We start from the raw sequence: 23,178 nt of genomic DNA on the forward strand, positions 1-23,178 counted from the left end.
GAAGCACATGAGTAAAAGCAATATTGAATCTTTGCTCATTTTATTATGAAAACTTCACTACTTCGTAGAAGAAGGAATAAATCTTTCACCTTAGTCTTTGTATTGTAGTAATTCATATACCAAAATAATGACCTAATACTGTGGATAGATTCACACACACACACACACACACACACACACACACACACACACACACACACACTCTGACATATATACTTCACTAACAGGACTCACTTTCCCAGAAAATATTAAGTAATCATTGTACCTTTTGTGGCAAGATTTCTAGATACTGAATTCCTAGTAAGACCTTTATGTTTTAATTTTTTTCTCTCTTCTTCAATTTGCTTTTCTTGTTGATATAATTTTTCTTCTCTCTGAATTATTTTATGTTCTTCAGCTTTTCTTTGATGTTCTTTCCAGGTTTCCAATTCTTTAGTTGCTTTTATCCGTTCATTTTCTTTCATATCTTCTATTCTTTTCCTCTCTTCTTCTTCAATCTGAAAAAATTAAAATTACCAAATCCTTTAAAACATACAAAAAGCAATATTTTAAAAATAAGAAATTCATTATAATAATTAGTTATTTTTACCTTTAAACACTTGTCATTAAATCTGCAGCAATAGTTAGCAGTGAATAAAGAATTAAAATGGGAACGGTAAATGATTTAGCAGAATGCTCAATGATATGGTGTCACTGAACAAAGGTCTTAGTTCCAGATTTACCATTAACTATTGATATGTTCTTGGGCAGTCACTTTCTCTAGCCTCAGTCTACCTGCATGTAAAATGTGGACAGGCATTCAATTAAATGATATCTAAGGGCTTGGTTAATAAAAAAAAAAAAAAAGGAAGAATTTATTACTCTGAAAGTTAAGTCACTTGTCCCCAAATCTTTACACACACACAAATACACATATGCAAACATTCGCCTTTCTACCAATGCCAGTCTTACCTTGTCTTAGGACTGAAGTTGTGCCGACCTTCACCTGAGGAATGAGGGAATAATAAGAAGGGAATAGGAAGGAGGAACTAGGGAGTTCGTCTCTGGTGGGTGGAAATGTTTGAACTTTGAATCCTGCTGTCAACTATGTTTGCAATAGCAGTTATTTGACATTTCCACACGAAAAGCTAAATATCAGATGAATCTGAAAGCAATACATTGCTCAGTCGTGCGCCAATTTTTCTCCCTTTCACAAACTTCCCTCACAAGGGCAAGAAAAAAAAGTCCCTGTGAAACAGAGTAACTGGTTAGTATATATGGTCGACTCCATGTACCTAACCTTCCTATGGTAACAAAAATTTCTCACCTCTATCCTCTAGAGAAGCAGTGTCTAACAGAACTTTTTTGAATGGTAGTAATGTTCTGTACTACCCAATACATTAGCCACTAGTCACACATGGCTAATGAAGCACTTAAAATGGGGCTAGTGTGACTGAGGAACTGAATTGGTAATTTTATTTACGTTTCATTAATGTAAATTTAAATTAATTTATTTTTAAATAGGACATCTGACACAGCTCTAGAATGACATGCTGGGAAAAAGTTTCCTAGAGGCTGAATTATTTTAGGATATAGAATTAACATTATAGGTATGAAAACCGTGCACTGAAGAGGTACTCTGTAATATTTGCATGAGTTAATACCCTCTTCTGGAGACTGTTTATTTTCCTATTATACCATGAAACATTTATTTTAAAATAAATTTCACAGATTACTAACAGGAGTTTCTTATAATCCCAGAATTGCACCTAAGGCCTAAACTAAGCACAAAAGATGCTAATTACTATATGTCCTAAATTCAGAGAGCCGCATTGAGCTGCCAACAGGTTGGGCCAGAAAGAATCTGTACGCGGCAATGAACCAGCATTTAAATGCCTGATAATAGGCCATGATGAACAGTCAGTGTTAGCTAGAGGCAGCCACAACCTAAAAGAAGATGACAACTTCCCCCAGTTTAGTAATATGTTTGCCTTTTTTCCCTCCTTCCTCTGTTCCCCAACACACGGAAGGAGGAAAAAGTATGTGAAGAGTCAGAACACCTTCACCCCTCATGATCCCTGTTATGCAGAATGAATTCTGAAAAGTTTTTAAAAATGCATAAGACTGAGTCTTACTTACCAAAAACAAGACTGTTCTTATAACCAAAAGTAACAAGAAAGTTCTTCTATTATGCCAAGATGTAGTTAAGGGAAATACGTGTGTGTGCACGCACGCACGCGTGTGTGCATATAAAGATATATGTATATGCAATTTATAATAGACTATATTAGAAACACAAAAATAGTCCTCAGGGATTAATGAGGAAGAAGAAGGATTTAAAAAGGCTTCAAAGAGCAGGTGACAGAAGGAACTAGAATGAACAGAAAAACATGAAGAAGGTAATACCTTATGATTATGATAAAGGCAGACTATGTACAGCAAAGAGAAACAGAGACAGACAAATGTTAAACAATCCTTGAAGGTCTTATTTTTTAAAAAACATAATAAGGGGAATATACTACTTAAAGGAGGAATGTGTAGTAACTCAGAAAGCTAGAAAAACAATCACCACACTGAAGGAACTGGATTTTAAGTGCTTTGTACTGCTCAAAAAAGGACGCCATATAGTATGGGATATTAGTTTAATACAGACAGCAAATATAAGTAATGGGAGAATAATGAGCAGCTCCTAAACGAAATTCCTGAAGAAAGGGAAATCTATAATTATTTTAATTTGGAATGAATCTCTGGTTTATCAGGCATTGTTCTTTTTAAGCCAATCTCATTTATTACATGTAAAAATAATAAATAAAATACTAGGAAACTCAATCAAGGAAAATATTAAAATTATAATACATCTTGATCAATGATGTATTTCTTATCTATGATATTAGGAAATCAAAAAAGAGAAAAATAATATGATCTCACTACATGTCAAAATACCCTTGATACTAAGAAAAAAATTTTTAGATCAATAAAAGGACCTACACAATATTATGCTTCATGGTGAAGCATTAAAAATATTTCTAGTAAAGTCCCTAAGGCCAATATGCCTACTGCTTTACTATTTTCCTAGCGGGCATAACCTACACAACAGAATTTTTTAAATAAATAATTTTTTTAAATGAAAAAACTTTAAGAAATACAAATATAGATTATGCAAAGATAGAACCATCATTATTTGCAAATAATATGGTAGACTACCTAAAAGAACACAAATATATAAACTCACAAACTATTAGAATGAAAAGGAGAGTTCAGCGAGGCAGTCACATACAAGGTCAACTTATACAAACTCTTAAAACTAACTTTCCTATAATCTGGCAATAAACAATTAGAAAATACAATGGAAAAAGTCATTTCATTAGTAACTGCCAGAAAAGCTTTTAAAATGCTACAAGTAAGCTTCACAAAATATGAGCCAGCCCTATATGTAAGCTAAATAATTTTGCTGAGGGATATAAAATGTAAGTCTGACTAAATGGAGATAAATGCCACATTCCTGGAAGAAAATCTCAATATTTTGATATTCTGCAAATTAATTTATAAGTCAGTGTAAATCTAATCAAAATACCAGAAGAACTCTTAGGGAGCTTGATAAGTAACTGTGAAATTCATCCACAGAAGAAAATGTGCAGGTTTTATGGAGCTGTGAAGAGGTTGGCAATTCTCATCCATAAAGATCAAGTATAAATCTAGACAAATTTATCAAAACCAACCAATTCAGGGCAGTGGGAATTAACCAAAGGCAGCCTGCAAATTGATAAGTGTTTATTCTAGAAGAACTGCTAAAGTTATAGGTAAGAACAGTGGGAGGCTCTGACCTGCTTAAGGTTACTCCCAACCACCCACCTCCAGCCAGGATGACAAGACTGACATTTTTACCAACATGGAACTAGGAAAAAGAACCCAGCAGCTTTGTTAGCAAAAACGGTGGACTCATTTCAGGGTGGGGCAGTGAAAATCTGTGGCTTTGGTGGAGAAAAGTGGTAAACTTGGTGGGAATGAAGAGGGAAAATTTACAGTTGAGGTCTGAGGTTGAGGTCCTAGTCAGGGTAAGTGCCTGAGTAGTCAGAAAATTAAGAGAAAGATCATGTAAATTAGAGAGCCATAGAAGGTCTGTAATAAGCTCACCATACACCCCTGGTTAAACAGCAAGCTATGCATTTCTGGGGGAGACCTAAGGAAGCCTGGCATAAAAACAAAGCCAAGGGATACTTGAGAACTTGCTCTAACTGTGAATGTACTTCCAAACCCACACACAGACCAATCAGCAACGGGGTGGAAGCCTTTCAGGCTAAAGGTATTTACTACCTCTGCCCAAATCATTAGCTAACAAGTGAGTTACGCAGACACAGGGAAGACCCTTAAGGAAGCCAGTCCAAAAAACAAGAATTAAAAAACTCAGCAGAGACATCAGCAGTTGTATACCACAAGGGAGTCTACACTGATCCCACAGTTAAAGTCCAGGCAAGTTACTAAAAAATAAACAATTAATTAAAACAGAACTCAGAATTACTATAATCTACTAACTAAAATGTCTAGTTTTCAACCAAAAATATATCAAGAAATAATTACTAAAGACTTCTCAAATTTGATGAAAACATTACATACCTCAGAGAATTTCAAACCAAAGTAAAATAAATACAAAGAGATACACCTAGATACAACTTAGTCAAACTGCTAAGTAAATACAAAAGCCAAACAAAAACAGGGAAATCTTGAAAGCAGCAAGAAAAAAGGGACTCATCATGGACAGGGGAACAATAATACAATTAAAGGCTGATTCATCATTAGAAACAACATAGGACAGAAGGCAGTGAAATGACACGTTCAAAGCACTGACAGAAAGAAACTAAAACTACCAGTTCTAGATCCAGCAAAAACATTCTTCATAAATGAAGATGAAATAAGCACATTCCAAGATAAATGAAAACTGAGACAAACTATTGCCCACAGACCTGTCCAACAAGATATACCAAAGAAAATCTTCAGGCAGAAAGGAAATGGCACTAAACACTATCTCTGATCTGTAAGTGGGAATGAAGAATATGGGAAATGGTAAATATATAGGTAAGTATAAAAGACAACACAGGGACTTCCCTGGGGGTCCAGTGGTTAAGACTTCGCCTTCCAATGCAGGGCGTGTGGGTTCGATCCCTGGTTGGAGAGCTAAGATCTCACATGCCTTGGAGTCAAAAAACCAAAACATAAAACAGAAGCAATATTGTAACAAATTCAATAAAGACTTAAAAAAAAATGGTCCATATCAAAAAATCTTAAAAAAAAAGACAGTACAAATGGATAAACAAAATGTGGTATATACATAATAATAGAACATTATTCAGCCTTAAAAAGGAAGAAAATTCTGACACATACTAAAAAGTGGATGAACCTTGAAGACATTATGCTAAGTGAAATAAGCCAGGCACAAATGGACAAATATGGTATGATTCCACTTACATGAGATACCTAGAGGAGTCAAATTCATAGAAACAGTAAAATGCTGGTTGCTAGGGGCTTAGGGAAATGTGGAATGGGACGTTATTATTTAACAGATACAGAGTTTCAGTCTGAGAAGATGAAAAAGTTCTGGAAATGGATGGTGATGATGGTTGCACAGTAATGTGAATGTACTTAATACCACTGAACTATACACTTCTAAATGGTTAAAATGGTAAATTTTATGTTATGTTTTATCCAATTAAAAATAAATTTAAAAAGACAATAAATATTTTATTGTTTTTCTTCTCTTTATTTAAAAACTTGAGGTTTTGAAAAAAGCAGTACTTTTTTTTTAAAAAATAAATTTATTTATTTATTTTTAGCCGTGTTGGGTCTTCGTTGCTGCACACGGGCTTTCTCCAGTTGCAGCAAGCGGGGGCAGTGCGTGGGCTTCTCATTGTGGTGGCTTCTCTTGTTGTGGAGCATGGGCTCTAGGCACATGGGCTTTGGTAGTTGCAGCATGCAGGCTCAGTAGTTGTGGTACACGAGCTTAGTTACTCCGTGGCATGTGGGATCTTGCTGGACTAGGGATCAAACCCGTGTCCCCTGCATTGGCAGGCGATTCTTAACCACTGCACTACCAGGGAAGTCCCAACACATATTGTTTAGTTTATAATATCCATGTACATATACCTATTCATGAATGGCAATAGCCCAAAAGTAAGGAGAGAAAAATGGAATTGTAAAAAGCAAAGTTGCTATATTTTACTGGAATTGAGCCAGTGTTAACCTAAAGTAGATTATAGACTGTGATAAGTTAAAGGTGCATGTGGCAACAATTAAAAACTTTCACAACCTAAAAAATATATACATATTATAAAAATTACGTTTATTTATATTAGATTATATATATACACACACATACATACACATACACATGTAAGTAGCTAAAAGGTCAACAAGGGAGCTCCAGTTTCAGCTCTGACATGTTAAGAAGTTGTCATTCCTATCCTTATAAAAAAAAAAGATAGACACACTGAAAACCAAATTTTCTTGGACCCATCAGAGAAGTGAGTCACAGGGCAAACTGCTACCCTGAAACACAGAGATAAGTGTATCCAGAAAGACAAAAAGATCTGCTTGCCTATTGCAGAAGCAACTAGAGCTGCAAACTGGTAGGAACACTTAAACAGTAATTTTGACAAAATGTTGGAGTCTGAGTGTGGCCCAGCATGACAGTGAGAAACTCTCGGGAGCCACAATCTTGGAGGGTGAACCCGTATTTTTGTGAGCTTTACCATCAGAAACCCCACTAGGTCACCATGAATAAGAACTCTGGCAGGAAGGGGGGAAAAATAATCATTGTGAAATACAGAAATACTCAGAGTATTCTCCATAACAAAGATCTACTCTCCAGGAGAAAGGACCTTGTCAGAGCTAAAGGAATTCCCTTCCCACTGGGGAACTGTCAGGGTTTCAGGAAAATACACGGGGAACACTGCAGCTGGAGAAGGGAATAAGAGCCAAGGGAGAAAAGCTGTATCACTGGAGGAACACTTGTGAAGATCACAGGCCCAAAATACAGGCCCATGAAAAGACTGAGACTTAATGGCAAGATTATGGATTGTTTCCACTCCCTTACAATTTATTACCACACCAACAGGGTTCCAGGGTAATGACAGTGGATTACAGAAGAAAGAGCTTATGACAAAGGCTCTCTCTGAGGATGAGTAGACAGAGAAGCCAAAAATCCCAACTTCAAAAGAGAAGGGGAAAAAAAAAAAAACCCAAAAAACCAAAAAAACACTAGAGGAATCTGAAGCCTCTGGTACCTGTTATGTACAGCTAACATTGCTAACATTAAACACAACCCAAAACCCAGTCAGAGTAAATAAATCTACTCACTAAAAGCATATTAACCCTAGTTTCTATTACCTGATACAATATGCCTAGTGTTCAACAAAAAATTGCAAGGCATGCCAAAGGCAAGATAAAACACATTGTAAAGAGACAAAGCAATCATCAGAACCAGACTCAGACACAACACAGATGTAAGAATTATTAGGCATGGAATTTTAAATAACTGTTTAATATGTGAAGGGCTCTAATGGGAAAAGAAGACACTGTGCAAAATGCCCCCTAAGAATATCTTAAAGTTTTATCTCTGTGGGGACTTCCTTGGCAGTCCAGTGTTTAAGACTCCAGGCTTCTAATGCAGGGGGTGCAGGTTCAATCCCTGGGTGGGGAACTAGGATCCCACATGCTGTGCAGAGTGGGGGGTGGGGGTGGGGGGTGGGGGGTGGGGGTGGGGTGCAAAAAAGTTTTATTTCTGTAAACAAAGAACAGTTGCCTGTCATTCTGGTAAACAATGTTGTCCACCATCAAGCCATCAGCCACTTAGATGCCCCAATGGTGCACCCTGAGGGGAAATTAGGATGGAGAAAAACAGGATACTGGGCCTAGACAGTTAAGAAGCATTTCAAAGGAATAATTTCCATGAGCCCAGACTCTAACATCTTCCCATACATAGAAAAGCACTAAAACCATTAACTTGAGATGTCTGTTTCTTGTGCCTAGCAGAAATCTTTTGATGTTCAACTACATTTTTTTTGTTTGTTCGTTTTTTCAGCAAAAACCCCTATATATCCTGGCTCTTTCTTTACCTCTCTGGGACAGTACCTCAGAGCTATCTGAGAGGCTGTTTCCAGGGCTACAGTCCTCAGTGAGGTCCCTTGATAACACACAGCCTAAAAATTGAGAGTTATGTTTTATCTTTTCAGTCAACATCTTCCACATGGAGCTATATATCATTCTAACAAAGAGCTCCCTCAAGCTAAGAAAATTCAAGTATTAATTCAGTCTGAAGTTTAATAAATACAGTGTTAAAATTTCTCTTGGAAAGCTGTTAACTTCTGAAATTTAATTATTTAGTTGTTTGTTTATATTCTGTGGAAATGATAATCCAGTTAAAATAATATAGGTATGTGTTCAAAGCTAAAATGTAACAAAATTGATTTTCATTTCAGTTCCCTTCTCTTCTCCCTACGAACTGAATCATGTCCCCCAAAATTTGTAATGTTGAAGCCCTAACACTCAATGTGACAATATTGGAGATAAGGCTTACATGGAGGTAATTAATGTCAAATGAGGTCATAAGGGTGGGGCCCTGATACAATAGGATTATTGTCCTTATAAGAAGTGACACCAGAGTGCTTTCTCTCTCTCTCTGTCCACCATGTGAAGACACAGCAAGGACGCAGCCAGCTGCAAGCCAGAAAGAGAGGCCTCACCAGAAAATGAATTGGCCTGAACCTAGATACTGGACTTCCCAGCTTCCAGAACTGTGAGAAAATAAATTTCTGTTACTTAAGCCACACAGTCCGTGTTTTTTGCTTGTTTGTTATGTCAGCCCAAGCAGACTAGGAGATTTTCTTTTCCCTTTGGCAGATTTTCAAATAGGTGAAAGGTGGCCCAAAGATATCGTTGAAAGTTATAAGGAGAGCCAGTGGCTAATTAATTCACAAAGTAAAAAATCAAACTTATGAATAACTGAGAGGAACTTGTTAAACTCTCCAGCAAATTTGGACATAAGTAAACTGAAAGGCAGAATAACCTAACTAAATTGAAATCTGGACTTTCATATAAAGCATAAGAATTTGTAAGTGTCTTGGAAACTCCAGGTGTAGACAAGGATAAGAGCAAACTCTTACTATAGTAGTTAGCTCTACCTGTCCTTGAACAAAAGTTATTACTTGATAGAAAATCCTTTGGTCTTACACTATATGATTTCACAATCCTGTCATGATTTGTTGGTATCTTTCAAAGATTCAGCTTTGGCTTATTGATGAAGAAATCTTTCTTAAGTCAGTACCTGGGTTTACTACACAGAGACATAGTACTGACATATTTAATGTCATATATGTTAAAATGCTTCTATTAAACTAGTCTTCAAATTCAAGGAACAAATCTGACAGAACTGAGGAACAGAAGAAAAACTGTTAGTTTTTTAAACCAGATTTTGACTAATGGAAATGAATTAATATCATACTCTTGTACCCTACTCTTCACCTTATCCTTGTTGTTCAATAGTAATCTTATTCACCTCTGATAACAGACTTTTGCAAACAATTTCCTTTTTGGAGGTGTCCAATTGAACTCAGCTACTTCCATCTCAAAAGACCTTGCTGTTGAGATGACAAGGAACCATCAACAACTTAAATCTCTCAACTTCTCTCTGAAAAAAAAGTATTTCTTCTCCCACACTCTGTTCTTTCCAAGGCTAACAAAAACCTAATCAGTATTATAAATGTGTGACCCTATACTATCCATCTCTTTTCCATAACACTATTTCCATAATACATATACTAGCCACTTGAACAACTCAACTGGTACTCAAGCTTAACTCCATGAAGTGTGGGCCACTTACTTCCATATACAGAGAATTAAAAATATATATATTGCCCTAAAATTATCTACTTATAAACCTTCAGTGACTTCCCAAGAAGCTGATTAGGGTCTAGATTCAGGGACCTAGGGAAAGTAGTGGAAGAAGACTGACTGTCTTGCACTCAAGTTGTAAGAGCTCTGAGAAACTGCCCATAGACTTTCTCTGAGCTCTGTGAGGCCAGGGACATAGGAAATAAAAAAAAGATTTTAACCACACCTCTGGAAAAGATGAAAGAGCTTATAGTCAACAAAAAAGTGGATATATATGATTGTTGAAAGTTTATTTCTGCACAGATGCTGTGAATTTGGGTTATATTTACACAAAACGTAAGTAGGTCAGTAGACTTGACAAAGTGTAAATATAAGAAAGTGTCAAAGATACTGCCTTTTCTCATGACACCATGCTAATGGCTAAAGTTAATTTCTCATATGTTTGGAAATTTGGTAGATGTACATAGGATTTTAGTAATTCCTGTTAGAACAAAAAGAAATTAAAAGTCTAAAAAATAATCATAGGAAGATAAGCACTGTTCCTTTTACAAAAATAAATGTTTTGTTATTGAGGAAAACATGTTTATTGTTGGGAAAACATAAAAAATTTTAAAAAAAACCAAAAGAAAAAAATACTAGTGATCTTAACCCCCATTCATTTTCTATACTTTTTTAATTATAAAAATAAGATTTTATGTAATGACCTTTTTCAAATCACCAGAAAACACATGGATATACTACCATATTAACTGAAATGGAAAAGCCAATCTTTAAATTCAAATGTAACTACAAGGGACCCAGAATAACCAAAATAATCTTGAAAAAAACAATGTTGGAAGGATCATACTTCCTAATTTCAAAATACATTACAGGGGCTTCCCTGGTGGTGCAGTGGTTGAGAGTCCACCTGCCGATGCAGGGGACGCGGGTTCGTGCCCCAGTCTGGGAAGATCCCACATGCCGCGGAGTGGCTGGGCCCATGAGCCATGGCCACTGAGCCTGTGCGTCCGGAGCCTGTGCTCCGCAATGGGAGAGGCCACAACAGTGAGAGGCCCAGGTACCGAAAAAAAAAAACATTACAAAGCTACAGTAATCAAGAAAGTGTGGTACTGACATAAGGACAGACATATAGACCAATGCAATAAAATTGACAGTCCAGAAATAAACTCATACATCTATGAGCTGACTGATGTTTTTTTTTTTTTTTTGGTGGCACGCAGGCCTCTCACTGTTGCGGCCTCTCCCATTGCGGAGCACAGGCTCCAGACACGCAGGCTCAGCGGCCATGGCTCACGGGCCCAGCTGCTCCGCGGCACGTGGGATCCTCCCGGACTGGGGCACGAACCCGCGTCCCCTGCATCGGCAGGCGGACTCTCAACCACTGTGCCACCAGGGAAGCCCAAGCTGACTGATTTTTGATAAGGCTTTTTAATAAATGGTGCTGGAACAAATGAATATCCACATGCCAAAGAATGAGGCAGGACCCATACTGCACATCATATACAAAAGTTAGCTAAAAATGGATCAACAACCTAAATATAAGTAAAACCATAAAACTCTTAGAAGAACACATAGGGTAAATCTTCATGACCTTGGATTTGTCAACAGATTTTTAGATATGACTGACACCAAAAGCACCAGCAACAAAAGAAAAAAATAAACAAATTGGACTCTGTGCAAATTTAAAACTTTTGTGTACCAATGGACACTATCAAAGTGAACATATAATCTACAAAGTAGGAGAAAATATTTGAAAGTCATTTACCTAATAAGGGTCTAGTATCTGGAATATATAAAGAACTCTTACAACTCAACAACAAAAAGACAAATATCCCAATTTAAAAATGGGCAAAGGACTTGAATAGACATTTCTCCAAATAAGATAAACAAATGGCCAAGACACACATGAAAAGATGCTCAACATCACTAGTGTCAGGGAAATGCAAATCAAAACCACATTGAGATACCAATTCACACCCAATAGGATGACTATAATCAACAAAATGGAAAATAACAAGTGTTGACAAGGGTTTAAGAAATTGGAATCATCATATATTGCTGGAAGGAATGTAAAAGGTGCACCCATTATGAAAAATTATTTGGTGGTTCCTCCAAAAATTAAACATACAATTACAAATGACCCAGCAATTCTATTCCTAGGTTTATTCACAAAAGAATTGAAAACAGGTACTCAAACAAATACTTGCAAGTGAATGTTAACAGTAGCACTATTCACAATAGCCAAAAGATGAAAAGAACCTAAATTGCCACCAAATGATGAATGGATAAACAAATTGTGGTATACACATGCAATAGAATATTGTTCGGCCACAAAAACGAATGAAGGTCTCAGATATGTTACAACATGGATAAATCCTACAAACATTATACTAAGTGAAAGACAGCAGACACCAAAGGCCGTATATTGTATGTGAAATGTCCAGAATAGGCAAATTCATAGAGACAGAAAGTAGATTACGAATTTTAAGGGACTAAGGGGAGGGAAGAGTGGGGAGTGACTGCAAATAGGTATGGGGTACCTTTTGGAGGTGATGAAAATATTCCAGAATTAGATAGTCATGATGGTTGTATAACCTGTGAATAAACTAAAAGCCAAAGAATTGTACACTTCTTTTTTATGTGTATGTGTATATATATGTACACAAACACACACAATGGAATATTATTCAGCCTTAAAAAAGAAGGAAATGCTGAATCATACATATGTGGAATCTTAAAAGAAAAAGTCAGAATCACAGAAAGTTGAATGGTGGTACCAGGGGCTGGGGGAGTGGGGGAAATGGGAACATATTGGTAAAAGGGTACAAACTTTCAGCTATAAGATGAACAAGTGCTGAGGATCTAATGTATAGCATGGTAACTATAGTTGATAAACTGTACTACATAATTGAAAGTTGCTAAGAGGGTAGATCTTAAAGATTCACATTAAAAAAAAAAGATTAAAAAAGGGTAGCTATGTTACGTGACAGATGTGTTAATGAACTTGACTATGGGATTCCTTCCACTATATAAACGTGTATGAAATCTTCACATTGTACACTTTAAATATATTACAATTTTATTTGTCAATTATACCTCAAAAACTGGAAAAAAATAGCTTAAAAATAAAAAGTTACCATGGCAGCAGTTTGAAGAAGACCCTGAGTTCACCTCCTTCAATAAACATACCAAAATTACAACTATTTACAGAGCAATTGATGAGAAAGGACCTAAAGACTAACAGAAAAGATTTTCTACAACTAAAAATATATAGAAGGAACCATGAGACAGGTAGAAGGGGTAGAGACCTATGGTCAAGACCCACACTTCCAGCAGGCAACCCACAAACACGAGGATAAACACAGTTGCAAATGTTCTTCCCAAAGAGAGAAGGGTCTGAATTCACATCGGGTTCCCTAGCCCAAAGGTCCTGTACCACAAAGATAAGCCCCCAGAACATGATGCTTTGAAGGCCAGTGAGGATTTTGTGCAGGAGAGCTGGAGAGCTGTAGGAAACAGACTCTACTCTTAAAGGGAGTATGCAAAATTTCACACACTCCAAGACCTAGCAGAGGCAATAATGTGAAAAGAGCTTAGGTCAGACCCACTTGCTGATATTGGAAAGCCTTCCAGAGAGCCAGGAAGCAACTTGGACTCCTCCTGGAGATAAAGACATGGGCAGCAGCCACTCTGGGGAGCTTGTTCTACCATGAGAACACTGGTGCTGGTAACATTTTGGAGTCCTCCCTCTAGTTTATTATTGCAGGAGGCTTACCTGTCCACCAGTCTATCAGTACCAGTACCAGGACACCTAAGGTCAAGCAGCCAACTGCAGAGGAGACCTAGCTTTCCCCACTAGTGGGCGGGCACCAGCCTTGGCTCCATAGCCTCCCAGCCATCCACCTTAGGATCTGGCCCCACCCACCAGTGGGCTGACACAAGACCCAGGATCCCCCAGGATTCACCCCCACCTTCCAGCAGGCAGCACCAATCCTGAGACACCCAGGCTCTGCAGCCAGCTGCTCCAGGACGCCCTGCTCACAGACAGCCTTGCTGGGACCTGGCCCCACTCAGGTTGGCACAAATCCCGGGACAGCCCAAGCCATGCATCCAACCATGCCAAGACCCAGCTCTGCCCATAATCAGCTGATTGCCGCCTCTTGAGGAAGGGCCTGGCAGCCAACAGGCACAGGGGCCAGCGCTCTCTACCAGCATGCCCACAGTAATTGGCCCTGCCACAACAGAAGGCACATAGGGGGCACCCCTAGATCATATAGCTACGGTGACACAAGGGGAGTATGTTGCTGAGCCCCATAGGATGTCTTTTATTTTATCTTTAATATTAATTAATTAATTAATTAATTTGGCTGCATCAGGTCTTAGTTGTGACAGGTGGGAATCTTCATTGCCGTGTGTTGGATATTTGTTGCAGCGTGCAGGATCTTTACTTGCAGCATGTGGGATTTAGTTACCTGACCAGGGATCAAACCCAGGCCCTGTGCATTGGGAACACAGAGTCTTAACCACTGGACCACCAGGGAAGTCCCAGGACATCTTTTACACAAGCCGACTTCTTCATGATTGGGAAATATAAATGACCTACTTAATAAGTCCCCTACATACGAACCTTCAAGTTGAGAACTTTCAAAGATGTGAAAACAAAAAAACAAAACAAAACAAAAAAAAGATGTGAATGTGCATTCGCACATACAATCACGTGAGTTAGTTCACATGCCGGGCGTACGTTGCCACGCACATGCATCTGCTACAGTGGCTGTGTTTTTGTGTACTTTACTGTACAGTATCTTTATTTCAAGCCCAGGATGTCCAAAAGCAAGCGTAAAAGCAGCGGTGATGACAAGAAAGCAGTGGCCCAGAGAAAGTACAAAGAGAGACAAGAGGAAGAAGAAGTAACTGAAGAACTGAAGAGATTCATGATGCAAGAAATGGCAAGGGGATTTTCTTTATTTGAGGAGGCACTGTTAGTTTTTGAGGCACAGGACCCAAATGTAGAACAGTACACAAAGGTTGCAGCAGCCATTCAGAATGCAATCCAGTGCCACCATGTCATCTATGACGAGAAAAAAAAGAGCTACTACCCAGACATCACTGGATCGTTTTTTCAAGAGGGTAGATAGAACTGAATCCAGCAAAGAACCAGAACCTGTGCCATCAATGTCAGGCATGAGTGAAATTGCAGCTTGCCCTCTGTCTCCTATTGCTGACGATCCTTTAGCTCCATCATCTCCCACCTCCTCTCCCTCCTCCAGTCAGTAACTCTTCTTGCCTGTTCACTTGATGCCAGCCCCTGTATGCCAGCTGTTGTACTGTACTACTGTACTTTTCAAGGTACTGTATTGTGAGATTAAAAATGTTTTCTTTATTTTTCTTTTTTGTTTTTTATGTATTATGTGTGTGAAAAGTATTATAAACCTATTACATTACAGTACTATATAGCTGATGTTAGTTGGGTACCTAGGCTAACTTTGTTGGTCTTACGAAAAAATTGGACTTATGAACACGCTCTTGGAATGGAACTTGTTTGTGTGTAGGGAACCTACTGTAAACACAAAGAATTAGGCAAAATGCGGCAACAAAGGACATGTTCCAAACAAAGGAACAAGATAAAACTCCAGAAGTAGAACTATACAAAGTGAAGACAAACAATCTACCCAATAAAGGATTTAAGGTAATGATCATAAAGATGCTTAATGAACTTAGGAGAAGAATGAATGACCATAGTGAGAAGTTTAACAAAGAGCTAGAAAATATAAAGAAGAACCAAACAGAGCTGATGCGTACAATAACTGAAATAAAAAATACACTAGAAGGAATCAACAGTAGATTATATGATACAGAGGAATGGATCACCGAACTGGAAGACAAAGTAGTAGAAATCACCGAAGCTGAACAGAAAAAAGAATTAAAAATAAAATGAGGACAGTCTTAAACACCTCTAGAACAACAAGCATACAAACAATCGCCTTATAGAGGTCCCAGATGGAGAAGAGAGAGAGAAGGGGGCAGAGTACTTATCTGAAGTGATAAGAGTTGAAAATTTCCCTATCCTGGGAAAGGAAACAGACATCCAGGTCTATGGAGCACAGAGTCCTAAATAACATCAATCTGACGAGGTCCACGCCAAGCCACACTGTAATTAAATGGCAAAAAATAAAGATAAAGAGAGAATCTTAAAAGCATCAAGGGAAAAGCAACTAGCTACATACAAGGGAGCTCCCATAAGACTGTTAGATGACTTTTCAGCAGAAACTTTGCAGGCCAGAAGGGAGTGGCACGATATATTTAAAGTGATGAAAGGGAAAAACCTTCAACCAAGAATACATGGTAAGGCTATCATTCAGATTTGAAACAGAGATACAGAGTTTTACACACAAGCAAAAGCAAAGAGTTCAGCACCACTAATCTGGCTTTATAAGAAATGTTAAAGGGACTTCTCTAAGCAAAAAAGAAAAGACCAGAACTAGAAATATGAAATTTATGAAAGAAAAAAAACCTCCCTGGTAAAGGCAAATATACAGTAAAGGTAGTAGATCAACCACTTATAAAGCCGGTAGGAAGGTTAAAAGACAAAAGTAGTAAAATCACCTATATCCACAATAGACAGTTACAGGATACACAGAACAAAAAGATGTAAAAGATAATGTCAAAAGCATTAAACGTGGGGGGAGGGAGAGCTAAAAACAATCACATACATATACAGGTTACTATATATAATCTCATCATAACCACAAACCAAAAATCTATAATAGAAACACAGAAAAGGGAAAGGAATCCAAACATAACACTAAAGAAAGACATCAAATCACAAGGGAAGAGAGCAAATGAATAAGAAAGGAACAAAAAATAACTACAGGGACTTCCCTGGAGGCACAGTGGTTAAGAATCCGCCTGCCAATGCAGGGGACGTGTTTGACTCCTGGTCTGGGAAGATCCCACATGCTGCAGAGTAATTAAGCCCGTGTGCCACAACTACTGAGCCTGCGCTCTAGAGCCCACGAGCCACAATTACTGAGCCCGCCTGCCACAACTACTGAAGCCTGTGCGCCTAGAGCCCATGCTCCACAACAAGAGAAGCCACCACAATGAGAAGTCCGTGCACCGCAATGAAGAGTAGTCCCCACTCGCTGAAACTAGAGAAAGTCCACACAGCAATGAACACCTAACGCAGCCAAAAATAAATAAATTTTAAAAAAGAACTACAAAAACAGCCCCAAAAATATTAACAAAATGGCAGTAAGTACATACCTATCAATAATAACTTTAGATGTATATGAACTAAATGCACCAATCAAAGGACACAGAGTGGCTGAATATGTACAAAAACAAGACCCATCTATATGGTGCCAACAAGAGATTCACTTCATATCTAAAAACAGACTGAAAGTGAGGGAATGGAAAAGGGTATTTCATGCAAAGAGAAATGGAAAGAAAGCTGGGGTACCAATACTTAGACAAAATAGACTTTAAAACAAAGACTGTAACAAGAGATGAAGAAGAACTTTACATAATGATAAAGGAATCAATCCAACAAGAAGATATAACCATTGTAAATATATGTTCACTCAACATAGGAGCACCTAAATACATAAAGCAAATATGAACAAACATAAAGGGAAAAACTGACATTAACACAGTAAAAGTAGCATATTTCAACACCCCACTTAAATCAATAGATCATTCAGACAAAAAAAAAAATCAATAAGGAAACACTGGCCTTAAATAACACATTAGATCAGATGAACTTAATAGATATATATTTATACATAGAACATTTCATCTAAAAAGAGCAGAATAAACATTTCAAGTACACATGGAACATTTTCCAGGAAACATCATATGCTAGACTACAAAACAGGTCTGAATAAATTTAAGAAGACTGAAATCATATCAATCATGTTTTCTGACAACACTATGAAGCTAGCAGTCAACTATAAAAAATAAACTGCAAGAAACACAAACATATGGAGGCTAACAATATGCTACTGAACAAACAATGGGTCACTGAAGAAATCAAAGCGGAAATCAAAAAATACCTAGAGAAATGAAAACAGAAACACAATGATCCGAAATCTACGGCATGCAGCAAAAGCAGTTCAAACAGGGAAGTTTACAGCGATACAAGCCTACGTCACAAAACAAGAAAAATCTGAAGTAAACAACCTTATCTTACAACTGAAGAACTAGAAAAAGAAGAACAAATAAAATCCAAAGTAGAAAGAAAGAAATAATAAAGATCAGAGCAGAAATAAATGAAAGAGACAGACAACAACAGAAAAGATCCATGACACTAAGAGCTGAATCTTTCAAAAGATAAAATTGATAAACATTTAGCCAGACAGATCAAGAAAAGCGAGGGTCCAAATAAATAAACTCACAAATGAAAACAGATAAGTTAAAACTGACACCACAGAAATACAAAGCATCATAAGAGACTACTACAGTTATGCGTCAATAAAATGGGCAACCTAAAGGAAATGGATAAATTCTTAGAAACGTAAAATCTCCCAAGACTGAATCAAGAAGGAATACAAATATGAACAGACCAATTCGGTTCATATTGAAATTGATTATTAATTTTAAAAACTCCCAATAAACAAAAGTACAGGACCAGACAGTATCACAGGTGAATTTTACCAAACATTTAAAGAAAAGTTAACATCTACCCTTCTCAAACTAATCCAAAAAACTGAAGAGGGAGGAATGCATCTGAAGTCATTATATGAGGCCAGCATCACCCTGATACCAAAACCAGACAAAGACACCACAAAAAAAGAAAATTATAGGCCAGTATCACTGATGAACACAAATGGAAAAATCCTCAACAAAATATTAGCTAGCTGAATCCAACAATACATTAAAGGGATCAAACACCATGATCAAGTGGGATTCATCCCAGGGATGCCAGGATATCCACAAATCAATCAATGTGACACACCATATTAACAAACTGAATAATAAAAATTATAAGATCATCTCAACAGATGCACAGACAGCTTTCAACAAAATTCAACATCCGTTTATCCACAGGGGAGGACCTTCAAGATGGCAGAGGAATAAGACATGGAGATCACCTTCTTCCCCAAAAATACATCTACATGTGGAACAACTCCTACAGAACACTTACTGAACGCTGGCAAAAGACCTCAGACTTCCCCAAACGCAAGAAACTCCCCACGTGCCTGGGTAGGGCAAAAGAAAAAAGAATAAACAGAGACTAAAGAATAGGGATGGGACCTGCACCAGTGGGAGGGAGCTGTGAAGAAGGAAAGGTTCCCACACACCAGAAGCCCCTTCACGGGCAGAGACTGTGAGTGGCAGAGGGGGGAACCTTCAGAGCCACGGAGGAGAGCACAGCAACGGGGTGCGCAGGGCAAAGCAGAGAGATTCCCGCACAGAGGATCAGGCCAAACAGCACTCACCAGCCTGAGAACGTTGTCTGCTCACCCGTCAGGGTGGGGGTGGGGGGTGGGAGCTGAGGCTTGGGCTTCAGAGGTCAGACCCCAGGGAGACGACTGGGGTTGGCTGAGTGAAAACAGCCTGAAGAGGGCTAGTGCGCCACAGCTAGCCAGGAGGGAGTCTGGGAAAAAGTCTGGAACTGCCTAAGAGTCAAGAGACTGTTATTTCGGGGTGCATGAGGAGAGGAAATTCAGAATACCGCCTAAATGAGCTTCAGAGATGGGCGCAAGCTGCAGCTATCAGCATGGACCCCAGAGATGGGCATGAAACACTAAGGCTGCTGCTGCAGCCACCAAGAAGCCTGTGTGCAAGCACAGGTCACTATCCACACTTCCGCTCCCAGGAGGCTGTGCAGCCCACCACTGTCAGGGTCCCGTGATCCAGGGACAACTTCCCCGGGAGAACACACGGCGCACCTCAGGCTGCTGCAACGTCACGCCGGCCTCTGCCACTGCAGGCTCGCCCCGCATTCCATACCCCTCCCTCCCCCTGGCCTGAGTGAGCCAGAGCCCCCTAATCAGGTGCTCCTTTAACCCCCTCCTGTCTAGGCAAAGAACAGATGCCAGAGGGTGACCTACATGCAGAGGCGGGTCCAAATCCAAAGCTGAACCCTGGGAGCTGTGCGAACAAAGAAGAGAGAGGGAAATCTCTCCCAGCAGCCTCAGGAGCAGCGAATTAAATCTTCACAATCAACTTGATGTACCCTGCTTCTGTGGAATACCTGAATAGACAACAAATCATTCCAAAATTGAGGCTGTGGACTTTGGGAGCAACTGTAGACTTGGGGTTTGCTGTATGCAACTGACTAGTTTCTGACTGTTATGTTTATCTTGGTATAGTTTTTTAGGGCTTGTTATCATTGCTGGATTTGTTTACTGGTTTGGTTGCTCACTTTTTTTATTACTTTTTAAATTTTTGTATTTTAATAATTTTTTAATTTTTTTATTTTAATAACTTATTTTTTGTTTCTTTCTTTTATTTTCTCCCTTTTCTTCTCAGCTCTGTGGCTGACAGGGACTTGGTGCTCCAGCCAGGTGTCAGGCCTGAGTCTCTGAGGTGGGAGAGCCGCGTTCAGGACACTGGACCACCAGAGACCTCCCGGCCCCAGGTAATATCAATCGGCGAGAGCTCTCTCAAAGATCTCCTTCTCAACGCCAAGCAAGCAAGCTCCAGTGCTGGACACCCCATGCCAAACAACTAGCAAGACAGGAACACAACCCCACCCATTAGCAGAGAGGCTGCCTAAGATCATAGTAAGTTTACAGACACCCCAAAACACCACCAGACGCGGTCCTGCCCACCAGACACGGTCCTGCCCACCAGAAAGACACGATCCAGCTACATCCACCAGAACACAGGCAACAGTCCCCTCCACCAGGAAGCCTACACAACCCACTGAACCAACCTTATCCACTGGGGGCAGACACCAAAAACAACAGGAACTACGAACATGCAGCCTGCGAAAAGGAGACCCCAAACACAGTACATTAAACAAAATGAGAAGACAGAGAAATATACAGCAGATGAAGGAGCAAAACAAAAACCCACCAGACCAAACAAATGAAGAGGAAACAGGCAGTCTACCTGAAAAAGAATTCAGAGTAATGAAAGTAAAGATGATCCCAAATCTTGGAAATAGAATGGAGAAAATACAAGAAACGTTTAACAAGGACCCAGAAGAACTAAACAGCAAACAAACAATGATGAACAACAAAATAAATGAAATTAAAAATTCTCTAGAAGGGATCAATAGCAGAATAACAGAGGCAGAAGAACGAATAAGTGACGTGGAAGATAAAATAGTGGAAATAACTGCTGCAGAGCAGAATAAAGAAAAAAGAATGAAAAGAATTGAGGACGTTCTCAGAGACCTCTGGGACAATATTAAACACACCAATATTCGAATTATACAGGTCCCAGAAGAAGAAGAGAGAAAGAAAGACTCTGAGAAAATATCTGAAGAGATTATAGTGGAAAACTTCCCTAATATGGGAAAGGAAATAATCAAGTCCGGGAAGCACGGAGAGTCCACTACAGGATAAATCCAAAGAGAAACAAACCAAGACATATTAATCAAACTATCAAAAACTAAATACAAAGAAAAAATACTAAAAGCAGCAAGGGAAAAGCAACAAGTAACATACAAGGGAATCCCCATAAGGTTAACGGCTGATCTTTCAGCAGAAACTCTGCAAGCCGGAAGGGAGTGACAGAACATATTTAAGTGATGAAAGGGAAAAACCTGTAACCAAGATTACTCTACCCAGCAAGGATCTCATTCAGAATCAACGGAAAAATTAAAACCTTTACTGACAAGCAAAAGCTAAGAGAATTCAGCACCACCAAACCAGTTTTAAAAAAAAAAAAAAATGCTAGGGCTTCCCTGGTGGCGCAGTGGTTGAGAGTCCACCTGCCAATGCAGGGGACACGGGTTCGTGCCCCGGTCCGGGAAGATCCCACATGCCACGGAGTGGCTGGGCCCGTGAGCCATGGCCACTGAGCCTGCGCGTCTGAAGCCTGTGCTCCGCAGCGGGAGAGGCCACAGCAGTGAGAGGCCCGCGTACCACAAAAAAAAAAAAAAAAAAAAATGCTAAAGGAACTCCTCTAGGCAAGAAACACAAGAGAAGGAAAATACCTACAATAACAAACCCAAAACAATTAAGAAACTGGTAACAGGAACATATATATCGATAATTACCTTAAATGTAAATGGATTAAATGCTCCAACCAAAAGACACAGACTGGCTGAATGGATACAAAAACAAGACCCGTACATATGCTATCTACAAGAGACCCACTTCAGACCTAGGGACACATACAGACTGAAAGTGAGGGAATAGAAAAAGATATTCCATGCAAATGGAAATCAAAAGAAAGCTGGAGTCGCAATTCTCATATCAGACAAAAGAGACTTTAAAATAAAACCTATTACAAGAGACAAAGAAGGACACTACATAACGATCAAGGGATCAATCCAAGAAGAAGATATAACAATTGTAAATATTTATGCACCCAACATAGAAGCACCTCAAAACGTAAGGCAAATGATAACAGCCATAAAAGGGGAAATCGATAGTAACACAATCATAGTAGGGGACTTTAAAACCCCACTTTCAGCAATGGACAGATGATCCAAAATGAAAATAAATAAGGAAACACAAGCTTAAAATAACACATTAAACAAGATGGACTTAACTGATAGGTATAAGACATTCCATCCAAAAACAACAGAATACACTTTCTTCTCAAGTGCTTATGGAACATTCTCCAGGATAGAACATATCTTGGGTCACAAAACAAGCCTTGGTGAATTTAAGAAAATTGAAATTGTATGAAGTATCTTTTCTGACCACAACGCTATGATACTAGATACCAATTACAGTAAAAAAAAAACTGTAAAAATTACAAACACATGGAGGCTAAAAATACACTACTAAATAACCATGAGATCACTGAAGAAATCGCAGAGGAAATCAAAAAATACCTAGAAACAAATGACAGTGAAAACACAATGACCCAAAACCTATGGGATGCAGCAAAAGTAGTTAGTTCTAAGAGGAAAGTTTATACCAGTACAATCCTACGTCAAGAAACAAGAAAAATCTCACATAAACAAGCTAACCTTACACCTAAAGCAATTAGAGAAAGAAGAACAAAAAACAAAACGAAAGTTAGCAGAAGTTAAGAAATCATAAAGATCAGATCAGAAATAAATGAAAAAGAAATGAAGCAAACAACAGTAAAGATCAATAAAACTAAAAGCTGGTTCTTTGAGAAGATAAACAAAACTGATAAACCATTAGCCAGACTCATCAAGAAAAAAAGGGAGAAGACTCAAAT

At 38.6% G+C, this 23,178-nt stretch overlaps 1 protein-coding gene across 2 annotated transcripts in view; it reads right to left on the reverse strand.

The window, feature by feature from the left end:
- Positions 1-23,178, reverse strand: part of DNAAF4 (dynein axonemal assembly factor 4) — a 74,514-nt gene that overhangs the window by 34,706 nt on the left and 16,630 nt on the right. For both annotated transcript variants that reach the window (XM_060150338.1, XM_060150346.1), the window contains one exon: positions 266-497. In XM_060150338.1, the coding sequence (XP_060006321.1) occupies positions 266-497 (232 nt within the window). The remainder of the gene's footprint in view (positions 1-265; positions 498-23,178) is intronic.

This window comes from Lagenorhynchus albirostris, chromosome 1, assembly GCF_949774975.1.
Source record: "Lagenorhynchus albirostris chromosome 1, mLagAlb1.1, whole genome shotgun sequence".
NCBI classification, from domain to species: Eukaryota; Metazoa; Chordata; class Mammalia; order Artiodactyla; family Delphinidae; genus Lagenorhynchus; species Lagenorhynchus albirostris.